We start from the raw sequence: 18829 nt of genomic DNA, 5'->3' as shown, positions 1-18829 counted from the left end.
GACGCCTCGGGAAGGTCTAGTGCGCCATGCGGCACAGTGGGGCAGAAATGCAACATTCTAGGAGATCTGGGAGCTGATTGTCATTGTCATGATGATTCCCCTGCTTGTTGTGCTTCTGACCCTCTCTGCCGGGCTGACCTGGGCCTCCACTTCGTGAGTGATATAGTTGTATTCGCGGCGCGCATTGCGGCAGTTCGCTCTGCATTGCGCCGTTACCTGTAAATTGCTGTCCGTCGCGGCTCCGGGGGTCACGGCAGCCCCCGCCCTCCGTGCCCCGCCCGGCCCGCCCGCCTTGCTCCACATACCGGCCGCGCGTTGGCCAAGCCGCCCTTGTGGCCGGCGCGAGGGTAGGCCTGCCTGCCGCGCCCTGAGGATGCACCGCGTCCCGATGCGCTGGACGAGGGGAAGGGGGTGGGGTGACCGGCACGCCCGGCCTCGCGGCGGGGCGGGGGTCGTGTGCCGAGTAATTTTAGCACGAGCAACTTGACGTGCCCCCCCCCCCCCCCCTTCTCGTAGTCAAAATGCGCGCGCCGCGGTGGTGGTGGCGCGGTGCATAGAGCAAGTGTGTCCAAGCGTCGTGCGGAGGTGGGGGTCGGCGGGGGCGGGGAGCGCAGGGTGGGGGCACTCGCGGGCCCGGCGCCACAATGTGACCCAGAGAAGTTGGATCCACCCGCCCGCCCGTGCCCCGCCCTCCCCTGCTCGCCCGCCCGCCCGCCACTCGCCCCTCCTCTGCGCCACTCTGCGCCACGCCACGCCGCGCCGCTCGGCTCGGCGACACTGTGCGATGCGCGGAGGGCTGGCGACTATGCCTCGGGGCAGTCAGTCGCCGGCAGTGCAGCCTGCTGCTCGCCCCCTCGCTCAGCCGCCGCCCGCCCCGCCAGGGCCCCGCCAGGGCCGCGCCCCGCTGCCCTGCGAGTGCCCCGTGCAGCAGCAGCTGCTGCAGCCGAGCCCTGCCCTGCTCCGCGCCCTGGACTACGGCGCGTGGCGCCAGCGCCGCCCCGCCGGGCTCCGGAGGGGCGCCCCTGCATTGCCGTCTGCCCTTGGCCGCCCCCGCCGCCCCTACCGCGCCCCGACCGCGCCCCGCCAGCGACCCGCCTGGAGAAGGCGCCGCCCCCGCCTCCCCTGCGCCGGCCGGGGCGCCGGGCGGGGCGCCGGCTCGCGCTGCGGGCGCCAGGGGGCAGCGCCGACGCCGGGGGGCAGCGCCGACGCCGTGCTCGGACCACGCCGATGACGTCTCGGCCGCGTTATTTCGAGCGGCTGCAGGCCCCTTCTGCCTGGCCCCCAGGTCGACTAGGTCTGCTCGGCGACGCGACCGAGGGACGTCCTAGGGACGTCGCTGTGGAAGAAGAGCAGTGTCGTTTATTTGTGGCTGCCGTGCACCTGCGTGTGAGAAAGAGGGAATGCGTGCGTGCGGCTGCGAGTCTGATTGTGTGCGAGAGAGAGAGCAGAGGGGAGGGGGCGAAGAGGAGACGGATATAGAAAGACTAGACAAAGACAGTGGCTGTACTGTGTGAGGATGACTGTTGCCAGCTGCAGGAGCGTGTGTATGTGAGTGTGGTCGTGTGAGTGTGAGAGAGACGGAGTACTGTCAGCTGATCGGGTCCCCTCTGGTCCCAGCTGGCCTGCATGCTTTTTGATTGACACCGGGCTGTCTTCCTCGCGGAGCTCGAGCCGCCGCAGAAGACTCGCGTCTTACGTACCAGCGGTCGATATTCTGGCGACGCGGTGGCCTGGCCGTCCGGGCCGCCCGGGCCGTCCGACCCAGTGACCTGCAGTACGTGCGGTCTCACTCCTTTTTGTCTGTTGTCCCGGCGAGCGCGCGTGTCTCGTCGTATTGATTGCAGAACTTAGGCTCGTCTCACCTGTCGGCTCGTGCTGCAGACGAGAGCGGGAGGGGAAGAGAGGGGTGGCCGTCCTGGTGGTCGCTATTCTCGGGCTGCACCACGTTGCTTTGCCAAAGCACCAATCTCTCTCTCTCTCTCTCTCTCTCTCTCTCTCTCTCTCTCTCTCTCTCCGCAAAGGCACGTGTCAAGTGTCAATCACTTTAACGCGCGCGTGTGGGCTAGGAACGAGAAATATGGTTGAATGGATCGAGAACAAAAATTAAAGTAAGGATGTTTGAAGTAATGATTAAATGATTTAATGAATGGGTAGGTGAATAACTGGAGAAATGGATGGATGGATGGATGGATGAGTGAGTGAGTGAGTGAAGGACTGGACTGATGAATGGCTAAATAAGTAAATGATAGGATTAGTGGATGAACACGGGCAGTACAAGATTTATGCGGTCCCACAACTAATTTATTCGCTGGTTTTCAAATCACATAGTGAGTTGCTGGAACAAGTAGCAGTATGTGCTATTCTAACCAATAATTGCCTCAAGTAGTCGAGTATTGACTATTAGAGCTCATGTTCCTCTTACCTAAATCTCTCCGAGTCAATGACTCGATTAGCTCAGTTGCAGAAATTCATAAGGTTGACTATCTGTGCAAATACTAGTGAATCCATTACCTGCGATGGCAGCGCATCTTTTTTTTTTTGTTTTATGGACGTACGGACGGACGGACGGACGGATGGACGTGTGGATGGAAGGATGGACGGGGGAATGGGTGGGTGGATGGATGGATGGACGGATGGATGGATGAATGGATGAATGGACGAATAAATGAATGGATGAATGGACATATGGATGCAGGGATGGATGGGTGGATAGATGGCTGGATGGATGGCCAGGTGGGTCGGCAAATGAGTAGAACGTACGAATGAATATATGGCTAAATGGATGGAAGAACGTGTGAAAGCCAATAAACCAACTAAAGGAAGTCTATTCATTTTCCAGGAAAGAAAAGATACATACCCAAATTGACGAATATATCTGGCTGGGGTATTGGGTGTGACGTGGGCGTGCTCAGTGAAGCCCGCTGAGCGTGCCGGTGCATCCCAAACTAGCCCGTGGTGCCACGCGGTGACCCAGCCCGCAGCTGAGACTGCACGGTAGCGAGGAGGGTGGCCGCTCCTTGGCGGCTCCCAATGGCTCCCGCTTGCTGGATGTGACCCCCAGGCCCCCGGCCACCGGGCTCCCGAGTCCGTGCCAGAGGCGCATTTGCACGGCGCTCCCAGTGTGTAAATGCACTATCTGGTACGACACTTCGGGGCCCGCCCTCTGCTCTGGTCGCCTTGGCTGCTCGCCTGCCTTCCCTTCGTTCATTAGGGATTCAATTGATTTGCATTGGTGTGCGACGCTAGTTGCCATACCGACTGGCTGATGGTGGGACTGGTGAGGCGATATCAGAACTGGTGAAAAAAAAAAAAATGTCTTTCGTGAATGAGGCTGATCGTCTAACAATCTTATGTGGGTGGTTGGTCGGGGTGCTCACCAGGGTAGGTGGGGCAGGTCATCTGCTATGACGACATGCTTTCAATTTCTTCAAAAAAACATAATTTGCGAGGAATTTAGGACGAGAGCTCCCGTTTCTCTGTGCCTTTTCTTTAAGTTGTTTATGCGTGGAAAAAGCTTATCTCCGTCGAATACTCGAAATTTAAAGCTTGTCGTCAGAGTGCCCCCGTCTCTCTCGTGCGGCCCCCGCCCGCCTTGCCCGCCACCTCTACCTCTTCAGCGGATATCGAACACCTGTCTTCGTTTCGTATTCCTATGACCTGCAAAAGGCCATCTTGTTTTCTGAACAGTCGTCTGGTCAGGTTGTTGATAGCAGCTTGATGTCAAAGAACTCTTTAAAATAGGCTCAATTCACATGAAAGAAAAACATTCTGACTTTTGGAAAAGTGTATATTTTTTCGCAACGATGCAACCTGTATTCTTATTATAATAAATAAATTGTTGTTATAAAATGGGTTCCTGAGTTTTGTTTCTAACATCACAAAATTTCGGTTCTACATTAACACACAAACACTGTAGAAGAAACCTACAGCATTAACAACAGTTCCAAACTGATAATTGGAGTTATGGGCTTAAACTTGTTAAACTATGTGTCATATCCTACGGTTTACAGTAACAAAGTACAGTTAAAAACTGTTAAAATTGATTGTAAACCGTAGGATAGAGTGCAGTTTTCACAGTTTAGAGCGCATTCTAATAAACAGTTTCAACTTGTTGTTAATAATGCTGGGGATAGTTTTTTTTTACAGTGAACGAAAGTAATTTTTGACTCACCTAAAAAAAAGACACCTGTAAGAGAGAAGTGCAAACCAAAAATATAACGTCTTATTCCCAATCCCTTATATAGAAACTAAATCGTCAAAAAACACAAGAATAATTTTATAATGTAGATCATTTGGTTTTATAGACACGCTAGAAATTTCAAATTATATTGCATCACACTATTAGATTGTGGAAAATAATTATAAGCCCACGATAATGAAATTCCTAGCGAACTTTGGGTATCATAAAAAGAGAAAGATAACTAAGGTGGAATGCACACACACCCACAAAAAAATTAGAATTTAAAGACGCTATTGGACCAACCAATTTACGCGAGTCATCTCAAAATAAGGCCGTTGGTTAGCAATTTTTTTTTCACATTCATTTAAACTAGAATGCTCTTATCATGCACAAGTGGCATTTAGTCAAATTTCTAGGTTAGAATCGGTTGTCAGACACTTATCAACAAATTTAAGTACCCAATTCCATCGTCAGCAGTACGAAGACCCATGGAAGTACCTACAACACCTCGAATCATCTACGAAAGCTGTGTCTGTCGGTGTGGCAGTGTGGTTAGCTGGTTGTGGGTTTTGACAACAGCCACTATCTACACTGCCATACAGATGTCACGCTGTCAGCAGTAAACCAGCGTTCACCCGAGACAATGTAACAGTACTCGTAAGTCTAGCGAGACAAAAAGGTCTAAGTGTAACCATGTATATAAAGTGTATGTAATTTGTGCTCATGTAATTTTTGTGTGTCAACATACTGTTCTGTAACTGCGCCCAAATGTGTAATTGTCATTCGGGACACGCTCTTGAAACGGAAGACGTGCGAATCTAACCTGCTTCCCTGGAGCTGGAAGGGAAGGCGCCTGGCGTCTAGGCCCAGGGCTCTGCCGGGACTGTGCCAGGGCGACTCTGCTCCAATTGACCCCGGCGGCCGGCGCCCCCTTCTGTGTTGGCGTGGCGCGGCAGGGTGTGGCGAGGCGTGGTGGGGCCCCGCCCGGGCCCAGCAGGCCGGCTCTCTAGCTTGTGCGCGCTCGCGCTCAATTCCGTCCATCTAAATGTCAATTGCCGAACCCGCACCAACAGGTCGGTCACAAATGTCAGGCGCGCCGGCCCAGCCCAGCATTCTGCAGAGTACGCTACCCCTTGTAGTAGGGCCTGGGCCCTGGGCCTGCCGCTCTCCTCCCCTCACAGGAGGGCTGCCGGTATAATTTGCAGTAATGAAAGTGGCGTGGCGCGTCAGGCGTGTCAGTGCTTTACCGGTCCCTCCTCGGGCCGCGCCGCTGTACGGCTGCACAATCCGACGTGCGGCCCCGTCATCACAGGAACAATGTCAGTCAGGATTTTTGCATGTCGGCGCGGTGGTGGGGAGAAGTTCGTCTGCCCTCTGGATACGCCAGCAATGCACGCTCTAGCTACTTTCAAATTGCCAACTGAATAAATATGGTAAATGCCGGTAAAAGCGTTAGTTTGGGCCGTTAAAATTGTCTCTCTACTTCCTGATATATTAGTTGACACCCTTTGAAGTAGATTAGTTTACGAAGAAGCAGAGTTTCCAGACTGGTAGAGGCAGCCGTAGCTTTGTGTGAGACATCGCTGCTATCGAATGCAAATAGGAACTAACGCGTTAGTCCGCGGACTTCGAACATATGTGCTTCGCACCGGGAAGTGAACCCGCATTGTGTTGTTGCCAGTATTGACTTTAAAACTGTATAATATTTTTTTCCCGGCAGATTGTGTTTTACATGTTTTATAATTTGACGTGGTATTTTGTGTTTGTTACAGAGCGGCGTATGTGTCGTTTGGAGGACTTCTGATGCGTCTGCAAGGAGACGCTAACAATCTGCACGGCTTTGAAGTTGATCAGAGCATGTACCTGCTAATGAAGAAACTTGCGTTCTAGAGTGATGTTCATAAAAAACTGAAAATTATATTTTGTACCTGAAGCTCGTAAGAGCGGCGATGAGTTGTGTATCGTATGTGTGAATAACAATGCAGCAGGGGTATTTACTGTGAATTTAAAATAAAACATCCATCTAAGAACTGTCGATATTTATATTTTTAATGTCATGCTCAATATTTCCCTCCAATGACAAGGCTTAATAAATTGCCAAGGAGACAAACAGCTAACTAGAAGCTGAATAAGAAAGACTGATCCTATTTCGGAGGATTAAATTCGGATCAGCTGTCTGTCGTTTCATATAAGGGCTCAAATGTAGGTACTGCAGTTTTTTCGTCTCAAAGGATGGACTTCGCTTCCTTCTTTAAATCTCTACCATCTTATCGCGCTGGGTGCGTAGTACTGTGTGCTATAACTCACTGTAAAATATCATTTAGTATAAACAGCAAATCTGTGTTAATTTTTCAACTAACTCCGTGTTGTTGTAGAACAACATTGACTTGTAAAGAAATAATAACCTTTGTAAAAAAAAACAAGTCGATGGTTGTTCAGGAACAACAAAAAAGTTGTTCATGGCCCACAAACAAATTGTCCAATTACAACCAAAATTGTTCAGAAACGACCAAAGTTGATCCAGGTAGCGGAAGAAGGGATTAACTGACATAACCCCTAACTGAGATTTTTAGTGGCCGTTAATCTACAGTCAAACTGACACATTTTCCAAAAACAACTGTTTGCCTACGTGCCATAGTTCCTGAGATATGGCGGAGTGAAAAATGAGTCAAGTAGACCTATCCCTTTTTACCTCTAGGTTTTACTTGAATAAGGAGACAAATCGAATTGACTCCTTATGAAAGATATAGCATTTCGAGATATTTGATAGATGAGATAACTCCTTTTGCAAGATATTGAAGAAATTGTCTCCAAACTATTAATTTTTTATGAGTAACTCGACTTATCTCCCTTTACGCAAATTTTTACTGAAAATACATTTTTAAAATCTAGATAGGGTCGATATCAAATATTCTACCCTCGCCATTTTGTCAATCAGTCTTCAAAGAATAAAAATGAAAAATAAAAGTTCTTGCATCTTCTTTTAAAAGAAGGACTAACAAAATTTGGCAATCAATTTAGAGTGCCAAATTTTTGGAAAGCCAGGCCACCAGAGCGCTTTGCGTGATATCCTAAGGGTAGGATATGATATTTGTATGCACACTTTCATGTGCATTCTTGGGCACATAGACACTATTTAATTCGACCCATGATATTGGTAGGATTTGATAGATGTCCCCATGTCACTGTTTTTCAACGAATGTGACGTCACATTCGTTTCAATGTTAATCGTGTCACGTTCGTTTGAATGTGGTGTCATATTCGTTTAAACGTGAATCGGCCATCTATCTGCTCCATTAGAGCATCACCTCACCTGAAGTCACGCTTAAACGAATGTGACACAATATTCAAACGAATGTGACATGTTTCACATTAAAACGAATGTGACGTCACATTCCTTGAATAACAGTGGTCTCCGTGCACCAGATCATTCATGCCTTGCGTTCAACCAGAAGACTGCCCAAGGCATACAGTCCCGGCCGCTCCGGCTCGTCCTAGCCGCTCTTGGTCGATCAGAGCCAAAGCCTGCCAAGTGCAGGGAGGGGTGTCCGGCCGCTGGCAGGCCTCGTGCACCTACGGACCTGCGGGCCCTGCAGCGCCCTGCAGCAGGTCAGGCCGCCATGGCGTGCACCTTGCACGTCGCCTTGCCTTCACCCGTTACGGTCATCGCCGCACCCCACTCAACTGGGAATGAAAATAATGTAGGGGGTGTACCACTCCGATTCTAGTCGACCTCCAATTTTTAGCCTCATCCAGATTTTTTTTAAACCCTTTGTCATTGTCCCTGCAGTTTAAACCTTACAGGCTCTGAAAAACGTTTCACCAGTAATGCGAAATAGTTACTTAATTACAGTACTGACATTAAGTTCCTTATAGAAACATGCACAATAATTAACAGTCACTAATCATCGTCGAAACATAGTTAATTATCAATTACATATAAATAAAGTAGCACAGTTCCAACAGTCCAAGTAACATTGCGAAAGTACTTGTTCTCCTTACGAATCGTCTAGAAGGTATACCATTCTCTTAAATTCTTTTGATCATTCGGCAAATTATAAGAGGTGAGCGCCTGCAAGACACAGGGTAGGCCACCCAGAGGCCACGAATGCGCTATAGGAAAGATATAGCCTGCCTATCGGGCGCTATGAGACCTTGCATTGGGTGACCTTGGCAATTCGGTAAGGGGCAGATAAATATGCCATTTTTGGACGATCCAATCACACTACGGTCAGTGACCGAAGATTAGTTCTGGGACCTAATATTAAGTTATCGGCTGTGCTATATATTTTTCATGTAGTTAGCTGCTGGACACAACCTGCCTTAGCAAACCCATAGAAGAAGGGTTAAGTTCTGAGAACTAAGAGGTATTTGGCCACCATAAAACAAGTCTTTCTGGTTTCTAAAATATCAAGAACAGCCAGTGACAACAAATGCTTATGCTTTTAAAGCAAAAGACATGCTTTGATGCCATAAACCAGTACATGAGCTGTCCCCCAGGCAACGTTTAGCTGCAGGAGATACACTAATAAACTAAGTGTTCAACTGCCCAACACTAGTAAGTGTGCAACTGCAAGTTGAATACTTGCAAGTGTGCAACTCCACAGTCGTACACTTGCAAGTAGTGTTTAACTCGTTAGGTGCCCAGGGTAAAATTCCGATGGTGCCCATGGGGATGAATGCATCCTTCCTATGGGAAAAGGCACTTTTCCCATGTACAGCCCCGTCGTACATGGGAAGTCCCCATAGCCAGCTCATGGGGATCACAACGTCCATAGGCAGGGACAACTTCCCATAGGTACCCTACCCATAGGGATTCGATACCCATGGGTAAATTGCCTATGGGCATGCTCTGACTATAGGAAACGTGCCCATGGGAATGCTTTCCACATGGGTAACTGTTCTATGGGAAGTCTTTTTTATGGGAAGGATTTCCCATAAAAGTTTAGAACACTGTCAAATCTATAGTTTTTGGAATATCGACTTGAAATTTGGTATGCTCCATCTAGGGCAAATTTTAGTAGGGCCATTTCAATGTTTTTGAAATCTGAGCATATTTTTCTAACAACTTCGAAACGGCTCGACTTACGTTAAAACGGACCGCGGATTTGGCTCCGCCTCGATTCTGACACCCTTAATAATCTATCAGGACGGTAGAAGTCAGTAGAGTCTTGCTTGTTCAGTCATCGATTTCAGACTCACACTTACAGACAAGATTCCCATAGCCGCGTTCCCCATAGGAACATCTACCCATACGCAAGATTCCCATTGCCACCTTCCCATGGGGATGCCAGCCGATCCTATGGGTTCATCATGGGTTCCCATGTGCCATAATTTCATGGGTTTGCATCCCCATGGGCATCTCATGGGGATGCCCATGCTGCCCATAGGAGAGTCTTTCCTATGGGAATCGTCATGGGAATTTTACCCCGGGCGTGCACTTGCAAGTGTGTAACTCCCTTAGATTGAACGCTCTCTGTGTAGGAAGTGCTCCACCGAGGAGTTACACGCTTGCAAGTATTCAACTTGTAGTTGCACGCTTGCAAGTATTGAACTTGTAATTGCACACTTGCAAGTATTTAACTTGCAGTTCAACACTTACAAGTGTTGAGCAGTTGAACACTGAATTTATCAGTGTAACACATTTTTCCGTGTCCGATAGCAGTTGCAGACTGGTTTGTTAGCACCGCAGGAGATGAACAGGTTTAGTCGACTCATATTGAAACGCCGTATACACGACATATTCAGTCGTCCGTCCGAACCTGACCGTACACCTGCAGCCGCTACTTCTCGCACTAAAAAGGGGCCGAATAGTCCACTCCGCGCGACCCAGCAGGACAAGACGCTGTCCTAATTGAAGTAATAAGAGGACGCTGTCGCCATGGGGACGTATTAATGCAGCGCCCAGAATCAAGGCCAGGCGCTGTGCTAGCTGTCAGCCCCACCCACACAGACAAGCATTCTCACTGCAGGCTAGAACCTTTGCAAGTTTGCACAATTCATTCTCAAATGAAATCGACAAGTAGGGTGTGCTAAACTGTTTTTGTTGTTTTCAACTTCGATATTTAGATGCTTGAAGGCACTTTTCGAATCGTTTTCCTTATTAGTTCATAGAAATGTCCACCACACTGTTAAAAGCTTACGGTGAATTTCACCGTAAGTTACAGAGAAACTTGCAGCACTGTAGCTTCCGGTGATTTTCACTGTAAGCTACGGTGAGTGTCACTGTAAGCTACGGTGAAAATCACTGTAAGCTACGGTGATGCACCTTGACTGACTGTTACATTGACCGTAGCTAACGGTGAAAACTCACCGTAAGGTTTAAAGAGTGCAACAATGGTTCGTACGGTAGCATTTTTACGATAAAATGCCAAGCGTAAATAATGCCGTTAGCTTAGCGAAGACAAAGCGCGGTGTTGGGGAAGGGATTGTTCGCCGTTCTTTCTTCTGGTTCTATGCTGTACCAGAATGCAGGCCTGCTTAACGTCTGCATACTCGCGCAGGGTTGTAAGGTGCTGCGGTGACCAATGATCATCTTAGTTCATCAGTCTTAAGGTTTGGAGGACGTGCGTCCTTAAGCACTCTGGCCCAATGATGCCAATACCCCCTCCAATCTGCCTCGATTCCTTGCCCCACTCCCCCTCTCTCCCGCCCCCCGGCCACTCACCTGTTCCCCTTCCCCCCAGAGGTCTCTGACTCTGGAACCCCAGCCCGGCTTGACTTCACAGGGCTGGGTTAGTCCCACGCGTGCACTGCGATCAGCTGGATCGGTGTTCGACTGACTGCACCAGGTACGTCGATTCTTTTGATTTTTGTTTTTAAGAATGACGAGAGCGTAGCATGACTGGCTGCTGATGGCATCGTCACAGAATTGTGTTTTCCTATGAACCAAGCTGTGTATAAAAGCGTAAGTTGCATTATTAATCAGAATTTACCGGCGAGGGGGTTTATTGTAGCGCTGCTACTTATTGCAAGAAAAGGCTGATACCATGATGCTTCCAACAAATACGCTGACTGCTCAATTCAACCATTTAAAAATAAAAATTTGCGTGACGTATATTTTGAAAACTTACAATTAGTGATGCTATGTTAATGGGGACAGAGGTGCACACCACACCCTCAGTTGCGTAACGCGGTGCGGTTAGCCGGTTTTGTGTTGCTGGTTCGCCTTCTCAGTGTTTTGGCGAAGACCGGTCTCATTGGAACGGGCATTTTGCGAATATCGCACGAGTATAGCGACAGCAGCTGGGGTCAAGGTGATACTGATTTTTGCGTTATTGCAATAACGCTGCGTGATTGGTGGGTTGTATCGACCATGGGACCCAATCGGTGCGAACGGGTCTCGCTTATCTCAGCTTTTCCTTAGCAGAAAAAAACACTTTAAATTTTTCATAGTATAGCCGAGTGTTACGCTAAATTTTATTGCAATTTTTTCTATTCGTCGTACGGGCAATGTAGATGGGCAATGGCATATCGTGCGTACTGCACAAAGTCACCAAATGTTAGATTTCTGACTAAACTAATAACGCTACAATGAAAATGAACGTGCCTGTGGATTCGCCATAATATTTTAATCCACACTCAGGCTTAAAAATGGTTGGGCATTTATTTTTCGCGCCCAAACCTAATGAAAATGTTTGACGTCGACTGGACGTCGAGCTGACATCAAAAGTCGAAATGACATTATTTTGACTATAAGAAGCCACGGTCGACATCTACTGTGGTTGACCAAGTGTGTACATGTATGCGTTATTTGCTGAATACCGACATGTATGCAGCAAATAGTGATGGCCAGGTACACACGCAGACCCCTATGCTAAAAGATATGTGCTGAAGTGCAGGGCTATACGTGTACAAATGTACACACTATTTGCTGCATACCTGTAGCAATTCAGCAAACAACGCTCTGTTAAAACCTTACGAAGCAATATGCCAAATCCTTCGTAGGTAATAAGCATTTGCTTCGTACCTACGAAGGATTTGGTATGTTGCTTCGTAAGGTTGTAACTGTGCGCAAATGTAAACACTTGGGTTGCCAGAGTAAATTCTGTATCAAATTACGTCTACGTCGTGGCTTCTTAATAGGAAATCCGAGGAAATCTATGTGGTCAGATAACAATCGATTTCAGTTTCGTGCCCGCACGTCATGACTATTGTGTGTAATTTTTTCTGAATGGCTAATCCAGGAGGCGCAGCAAGGGTAGCGGTGGAAGCTCAGCATCCATGAATGTTTCTAGACAATTTGTAGCACATATCACGTGCCTGGCCCACGAGAGTGTGCTTTATTGGCAAGGCGTATTTACGGACACCCTCTCTGGAATTGGCCAAATCACTCAGGTTGAATGAAGACCCTCTCTTTCATCTATGACTTCTACAAATGCCGCGAATCACGCGGAAGTGGAGGGAAATGTTCGGGATGCATTCCGCGAGCCAGCCGTCGGCGTGTGACGCCCCGCCCCGCCCCGCCCCACCCCGCCTGTCATTGGCAGCCCGGTCCGCATTCCCAAATCCTCTGCCCTTCCCCTCCGCCCCACTCCTCCTCTTCTTTTCCTCTTGCCTAGCTGTCTGCAGGCCAACCCCTAGTCAGGGAGTCGAGGGACACGATAGTCACCTCCATATTACCCCCATGTTCCCCTACCCCTCCCCTCCCCCGCCTAGCGTTCCAAACGTCAACACGAGCAAGGTGCGGCACTCCGCGAGGAATCCCGTCCTGCGTCGTGTTCTTTGGGACCTGGAGGCGCCTGGAGGCCTCGCGGCGGGGCCGCGTGGTGCGGGCGAGCCAGTGGCTTGGCCAGTGGGCGGACGGGACGGGTCCGAGCCGGCTCCATGAGCGGCTCCATGAGCGGCGCCCGGTGGGAGCCCCTCCGAGCCCCTCCAGGGGTCATTCACATCCGCGTCACGGCATGTCAACGAGTCACCACGCCCCGCTGCACGGCGTGCGCGTGCGCGTGCGCGTGCGCCCCGACGATGTCCAGCGCGGCGGGCGCTTTACTGGCGAGTCCTTGGCCTGCCCGGCGCGCTCGGCGAGCTCCTGCCTTCCTCCGCGCCCTGCTGGCCGGACTGCACTGTTGCTAGCCACCTTGTGCAATGCAGGCGACGTATTTAGAGGACCGCGGGCTCACGCTGCTGGCGAGCCAGCCAAGGTTTGTTGGCTGGCCGAGAGCGCAACCCGGCCTGCACCAGTGCTGGTGTACATCACCTGGCCCGAGGATGCTGTACCACCCCGGGCATGCCGGGGGTTCAGTTCAGGAAGGATTTGGATTGGAATACTTAAGTGTTAATTCAACCAGTCAGTGCACGAATATTGACTTCGGGTCAGTATGAGTCAGGGTCCTCTGAGTTTGTAATTTTTGTATTTCTGTCTACACGATCTTTCCGATAAAAAAAACCTGGCACAAGATAATTGTTAGTTATCATACATTTTGTTGCGTTTTAAAACTTCACTGACTCCTCTTTGTTCTGAGATTCACAGCCTTGTGCGTTCCCGTTGTACCGAGTGTAACTGTGAGTGCGCAGCAGTGTTGCGGGTTTGCCTACCCAATTCGCCCGTAAGGCGCTATGGCCACTGCAGCCCTGGCGGGTATGCAATCCCTAACACTGCTGCGCATTCACAGTTACACCCGGTACGTCTATGCTGATACCAGACTGTTGTTGGGCGAGTGAGTTGTGACGAGGTGGTGCTCGCCCATGCCCTGGACGTGCGCTGGACCTAGTAGCAGCAGCCGGAGGTGCTCGTCGTTGAAGTCGAGGCCTCGGCAGCCTCAGCGGTCTCAGCGGCCTCGGCGCGGCGTTACTACGAGGGCACGAGGGCGGGCGTCCACAGGTCCCTGGGACACCTTCAGGACATGCTTTAGGGCACAGTAGTGATTGTTGGGACGGTGATGTTAGGACGATCAACTAACGCCCCCCCCCCCTTTCTCTCCGCGCCAAGCACTAATATTGCACAATTCGTCCGGTATAGCTGCAGTTGCCGCGCCCACCTGTTGCATTTCTGCAGTAGGACGATAGGGGTCGATTTCTTACGAACAACTGCTCTTCGTAACGCACAAAGAATTTGGAGCATTTGTACTACAATTAAATTGTTTGTATTACGAGGAGCCTGGTTTGTATTACAAACGAGGCTTTTCTCATTACTAATGGGTGCTGCTCGTAATATGAAGAAAAATCGTTTGTAATATGGCTTCTTTAGATCCTTTGTATATTAAAAATCGAATTCTTCGTAAAACGAAAACTGCTGAAGTGGTTTTATGTTGTGCAGATCCTTGAAGGAGACGCGCACCCACATGTCTTATGTGACAATCACGACAACTTCTTCGTGAAGTCCACACCACGCCACCAACAAAATTGTTCATTTTCAAACTATTAGGCAACTACTGTATTTCCCTAAACATGGGTTCACTTAGCAGTTAACAAGAAATGTAAACGTGTTGTTGTTGTTGTTGTTTTACATTTGACATTATCACACGTTTTCATGGGGTATAAAGTTCTACTCCGAAAAGGGACGTTGTCCTTGACTCGATGTGACCCTGTCCTTGAATACTGGTCGTCGGTTTTCCAGGACGGCCCTTGAAAACAGCCATTTTCTGCCCATTTTCAAGGACCCGTGCTTGAAACGGTGTTTTGGTCCTTGAAAATGAAAAAATGTCCTTGAAAACCAAGGACCGGGGCTAACCGAGCGGTACACCTGAGTCGTCGATGCTTTGCAATTGCGAAGCAAGGAAACACGCTGAAGAGCGTCGCTTTGTAACTGCAAAGCATGTCGCTTTGTAATTGCAAAGTAAATCCTTCGCAGTTACGAAGAATCTAAATACTTCGCAGTCCTGCTTTGCAGGAATTTCACAGTGAACATGTTCGTATGTAAGACAGAGCGGCCTCAAATTAACACGATGAGCAGATCTTACGAGATTAAGTCCTGCAGCATCAAGAGAAAAACTGTGTGTGCCACGTCTATGGCACATCACTGGAAAAACTAATGTGACATGTGTCACTTCAATATAAGGTGTGACCGGTTTTGGTCACACTGCGTAATGTGACCTGAGTGCCGGTCACACCAATTGATGCGACATCAACCAAGAAGGTATAGGCCGAACACATTGGTGGTCACACCACAAACGTGACCAAAAATGCGGTCACACCACCACACATGCGACATACGAAGGACGTGAAACTTGTAATGTGACGCATGTCACATTAGTTTTTCCAGTGATACCCTTGCGTGGATACCACGTCTGGCACTCATACTTTGGTGTATGGCACGTCGGGCACACTTACTTTTGTGAACCCCAATCATTATTGGCTCACATACTCCTGTGAATACCAAATTGGCTCGCACTACGTACATTGTATTTGGCTGTCACACACTCTTGTTTTTGGAGAGAACCTTGGTGCATCGTACAACTCTGCTTTCAGACTTCACCATGTTGCCCACCGGACACAGTTGCCTCGTCGTCATCATAGTTCAGTGCCTGACTGTGCTACCGTTCGTCTCGCCAGCAAAAGGTAATGAAGGAGTTCGTACTCTCACATTTAAAACTTCTTATGGTTTGATTGCCTACGCTACGTGAGTCGATGATTCACGATTATATAAGCTGCACATGCGGGTACTTTCCTTTACCCTTTCCTAGATGCTTAATATTGGAAAGCACACACTGGTAAACGAAATGCCCGGTTGCTCATCAGTTGTAAGTGTGAACTGCAAGTTGCAGAATTGTACAACTTTTTGGTTGTGCACATGCGTATATTCAGCTCGGTAGTAATGAAATTGTAAAATGTACAAACTCCTTGGTTGAATACCTGCTTCTATTGAACGTACACTTTGAGGGAAGTGCTGAGCAGACAGAGTGCTCACTAACAAGTGCAAGTTACCGGTTATACATTAATTTGGTTTATCGGAGCGTGTCCGCGTGTGGGTGGGCCGGGCGGCGTGCTGGGGCCGGGAGGCGGGCCAGCCCGCTCACGCAGCGGTCGGACCGCCGCGAGGGTAGGCAGCCCACCGCACTTCGCGGTTCGACGGGTCGGCATATCGCTCGCTTCGCAGGCGCTGTCGCTCACCGCCATATGCTACATCCAATTAAGAATTGGTCGTTTTCACGCTTAGAGCAGCGCGCGCTCACGCCGGCGTGTGGCGGGCGAGGGGCAGGGTGCGGGGAGGCAGCGGCGGAAGAACTGCTAAACCTCTTCGTCCCCCGCTTCCCCTCTCGCCCTCCGCGCTCACGCCAGCGTGAGCGCGCGCTGAGCGTGGAAACGACAAAATTCTTAACTTTATATAGCAATAATTGGAATTCTCAACTTTGCAGTGACCTTTCCTGAGGCGGGGCGCAGCACTCCTGCTGCAGCCGCCCCGGAATCCCGCCTCTTGGCTGATGCAGCCGGAGGGTTCGGCCTCTCAGGTGGTGCACCTTTACAAAGGCCAGGGCAGTCAAGAAATTTGGGCATCGAGGGCGTTCTAGGCCCAGCCTTTGGGTTCGGTCCCGCGCGAAGGCGACCCGACTGCCCGCTCTGCGACCCCTCTGTGTACAGCTACTGTGGGGACCGACTGCTGCACGACGCGTGTTGCTGCCTCCGGGATAATCAACGTGAGTAACATACACAGGCACACAATTTACCTTGCCACCACCACAAAATAGTCCCGCTCTTCTGCTTAAAAGGAAAGATTTTAAAGAATAATCGGAGGGGGAGGAGAAGAGCTGTCACCTTACTTATTTGACGGTCGGTAAGGCAATACTGGTCCAAAGTTTTTAAATATTACACGTTTATGAAAAAAGGAGGGGAGGGGGGGGGGTAGGGGTAGTCTTACCTTATCTTTTCTTTTTCTTTTTTTATATATTTTGACCGTAGTGTAGCCTTTTCGTTTAATTGAAAACCTTCCCTGTAGTGGCTATATTCGGTAAAAATGATGCAAAACGACACTGGTAAAACAAGTGTGCACAATTTGCACACCAACGTGTGCAAGATACGATTTGAAACATTACATGGTGTTTTTCAAGTTGCACACTTGCGTTGTGTGCACATTTTAAACGTTTTGTAAACGTTTAAATTCTGCACACTTGGACACTCACAGTTCTATGCTATCAATACGAACCGTATTGTGTGCAGTTGCTATACTTTTCGGGAGTGTCGAAAGTTTAAACACCAATTGACGTTTAACAAAGTTAGACATCACAATGTGTTGAAAAAATGCACACTTTCACTTGAACAATTGACGTGCAAAATCAAACACTCATTTTTATTTTTTATTTTTATTATTTTTATTTTTAAGGATTCTATTCTGACGAAGCTACTACTTCGGAAACCTAATATAAGATATTTTTTTATAATTTTTGTTTTCTGTCAGATGAACTCCCTGCTGTAGCACCCAGCCAGGGCTCCGTAACTTATTACTTGACAGCTTTGAGCGTTAGTAAAGTTATATCTTATAGCTTTTATTGTTACCTTTAAAAAATCAGTTAGTCATGCGACTTGCCCAACTCTTTACCACGGTATCTACGATTAATGTCAGTCATATTTGAAAATTCATAACTTCTACATTTAGTTTAACATGTGTTTTGTTACGTTGAGTAAATAGCATTCGGACGTGTTATGATAAGTTACCGAGCCCTGGCGCCTAAATGGTTAGATATGGAGCCAAACGAACGAAATTTTTTCCAAGGATTTGTACTCATCAGTCCTCCAGCCACAGTCTTTTGTATGGAACAGACAAGAACTGGGATGTAACAATGTGAACCATCCGTTTTGTTTTAGATTATGTGTGATCCGATGTATTTTTTGTTTCAGCCCTACCACCTCAGTGCGAGCTGGCGGACTGCTCTTTCCTTCACGCTAAGTCATGTTACGAGCACGGGCTTATAACACGCTGCTGCTGCGTTAACCGGCTTGTCTGACAATACGACATCCAAATTTTCAATGTACATAGATAAAGAACCTATTTATATTATAATAAAACACAAACCACATTCGGGGCGTTTTCCCTGGCCTATTCACCCTTTATAGTCAAAAAGACGGCCAACCGCGTTTCTTCTATTTTTTGAATTCTTTGACGTGTATCTTGATGTATTACCGTGAATGCCTGTGTATTTCCTTGTATTCTTGTGTGACGAAGTATTTGACACACCCCCCCCCCTTCCCCCTCGTTATTCAAATGGGTACATGGTACACTTAACATAGTCGTTAAAAAATTTACCATGTACACATTTGAACTAACTTAGTATCCTTTATACTAGAATTAGAATTGATTAACATGTACATGTACCATTGGAGACCTTAACGCACTGGCCCCATATGGTTATAACCATACCGAACCATACTAGTATACCAGGTGGCTGATTCACGGCGCGCACTTTTGTACTATGCAACCCGCCCGCACGGCTCCATCCGGGACTGCATACCCACCAGGCGCAGGGGACCGGCTCCCAGGCCTGATTTTCACTCCCTGCGTGATGAAATTCGATTCCTGATTTTCTGCGTGAAGTTTACGAAGCGTGAAAATCACGCCTAGCGTGAAAATCCACACATAATTTTACAGTATTTTTCAGGAGGGTGGCACGCGCGTGGAGCGGACTACCAAGAGCAAGGTGTACATTGTTGGGCTGAACCCAGACGCGGCTCAAAATGCAACAGGTGGTGTTGAACGATCTCCCGCCTCCCCCCCCC

General features: G+C 48.7%; 2 protein-coding genes across 7 annotated transcripts in view; both read left to right on the top strand.

Annotated features, from left to right (window-relative positions):
* Positions 1 to 6210, top strand: part of LOC113202379 (DNA-directed RNA polymerases I, II, and III subunit RPABC3) — a 67963-nt gene extending 61753 nt beyond the window's left edge. For all 5 annotated transcript variants that reach the window (XM_026416571.2, XM_052263704.1, XM_052263705.1 and 2 more), the window contains exon 4: positions 5953 to 6210. In XM_026416571.2, coding sequence (XP_026272356.1) covers positions 5953 to 6070 — 118 coding nt within the window. In that variant the 3' untranslated portion in view covers positions 6071 to 6210. The remainder of the gene's footprint in view (positions 1 to 5952) is intronic.
* Positions 6211 to 10872: 4662 nt separating this feature from the next.
* Positions 10873 to 18132, top strand: LOC127748796 (uncharacterized). Of its 2 annotated transcripts, none has more exons than XM_052263684.1 (4): positions 10873 to 10971; positions 15590 to 15679; positions 16477 to 16755; positions 17954 to 18132. In XM_052263684.1, exons 2-4 carry the CDS (start codon positions 15598 to 15600, stop codon positions 18058 to 18060), a joined length of 468 nt encoding a protein of 155 aa, XP_052119644.1. In that variant the 5' UTR covers positions 10873 to 10971; positions 15590 to 15597; the 3' UTR covers positions 18061 to 18132. The 2 variants fall into 2 exon arrangements, with proteins under 2 accessions (XP_052119644.1, XP_052119645.1); XM_052263685.1 differs by lacking the exon at positions 10873 to 10971 and adding an exon at positions 13377 to 13494.
* The last annotated feature ends 697 nt before the right edge of the window (positions 18133 to 18829 follow it).

This window comes from Frankliniella occidentalis, unplaced genomic scaffold, assembly GCF_000697945.3.
Source record: "Frankliniella occidentalis isolate FOCC.00 unplaced genomic scaffold, Focc_3.1 Scaffold13, whole genome shotgun sequence".
NCBI lineage: Eukaryota > Metazoa > Arthropoda > Insecta > Thysanoptera > Thripidae > Frankliniella > Frankliniella occidentalis.
The sequence above is the reverse complement of the archived record's forward strand: the minus strand, read 5'-3'. Positions and strand labels throughout refer to the sequence as shown.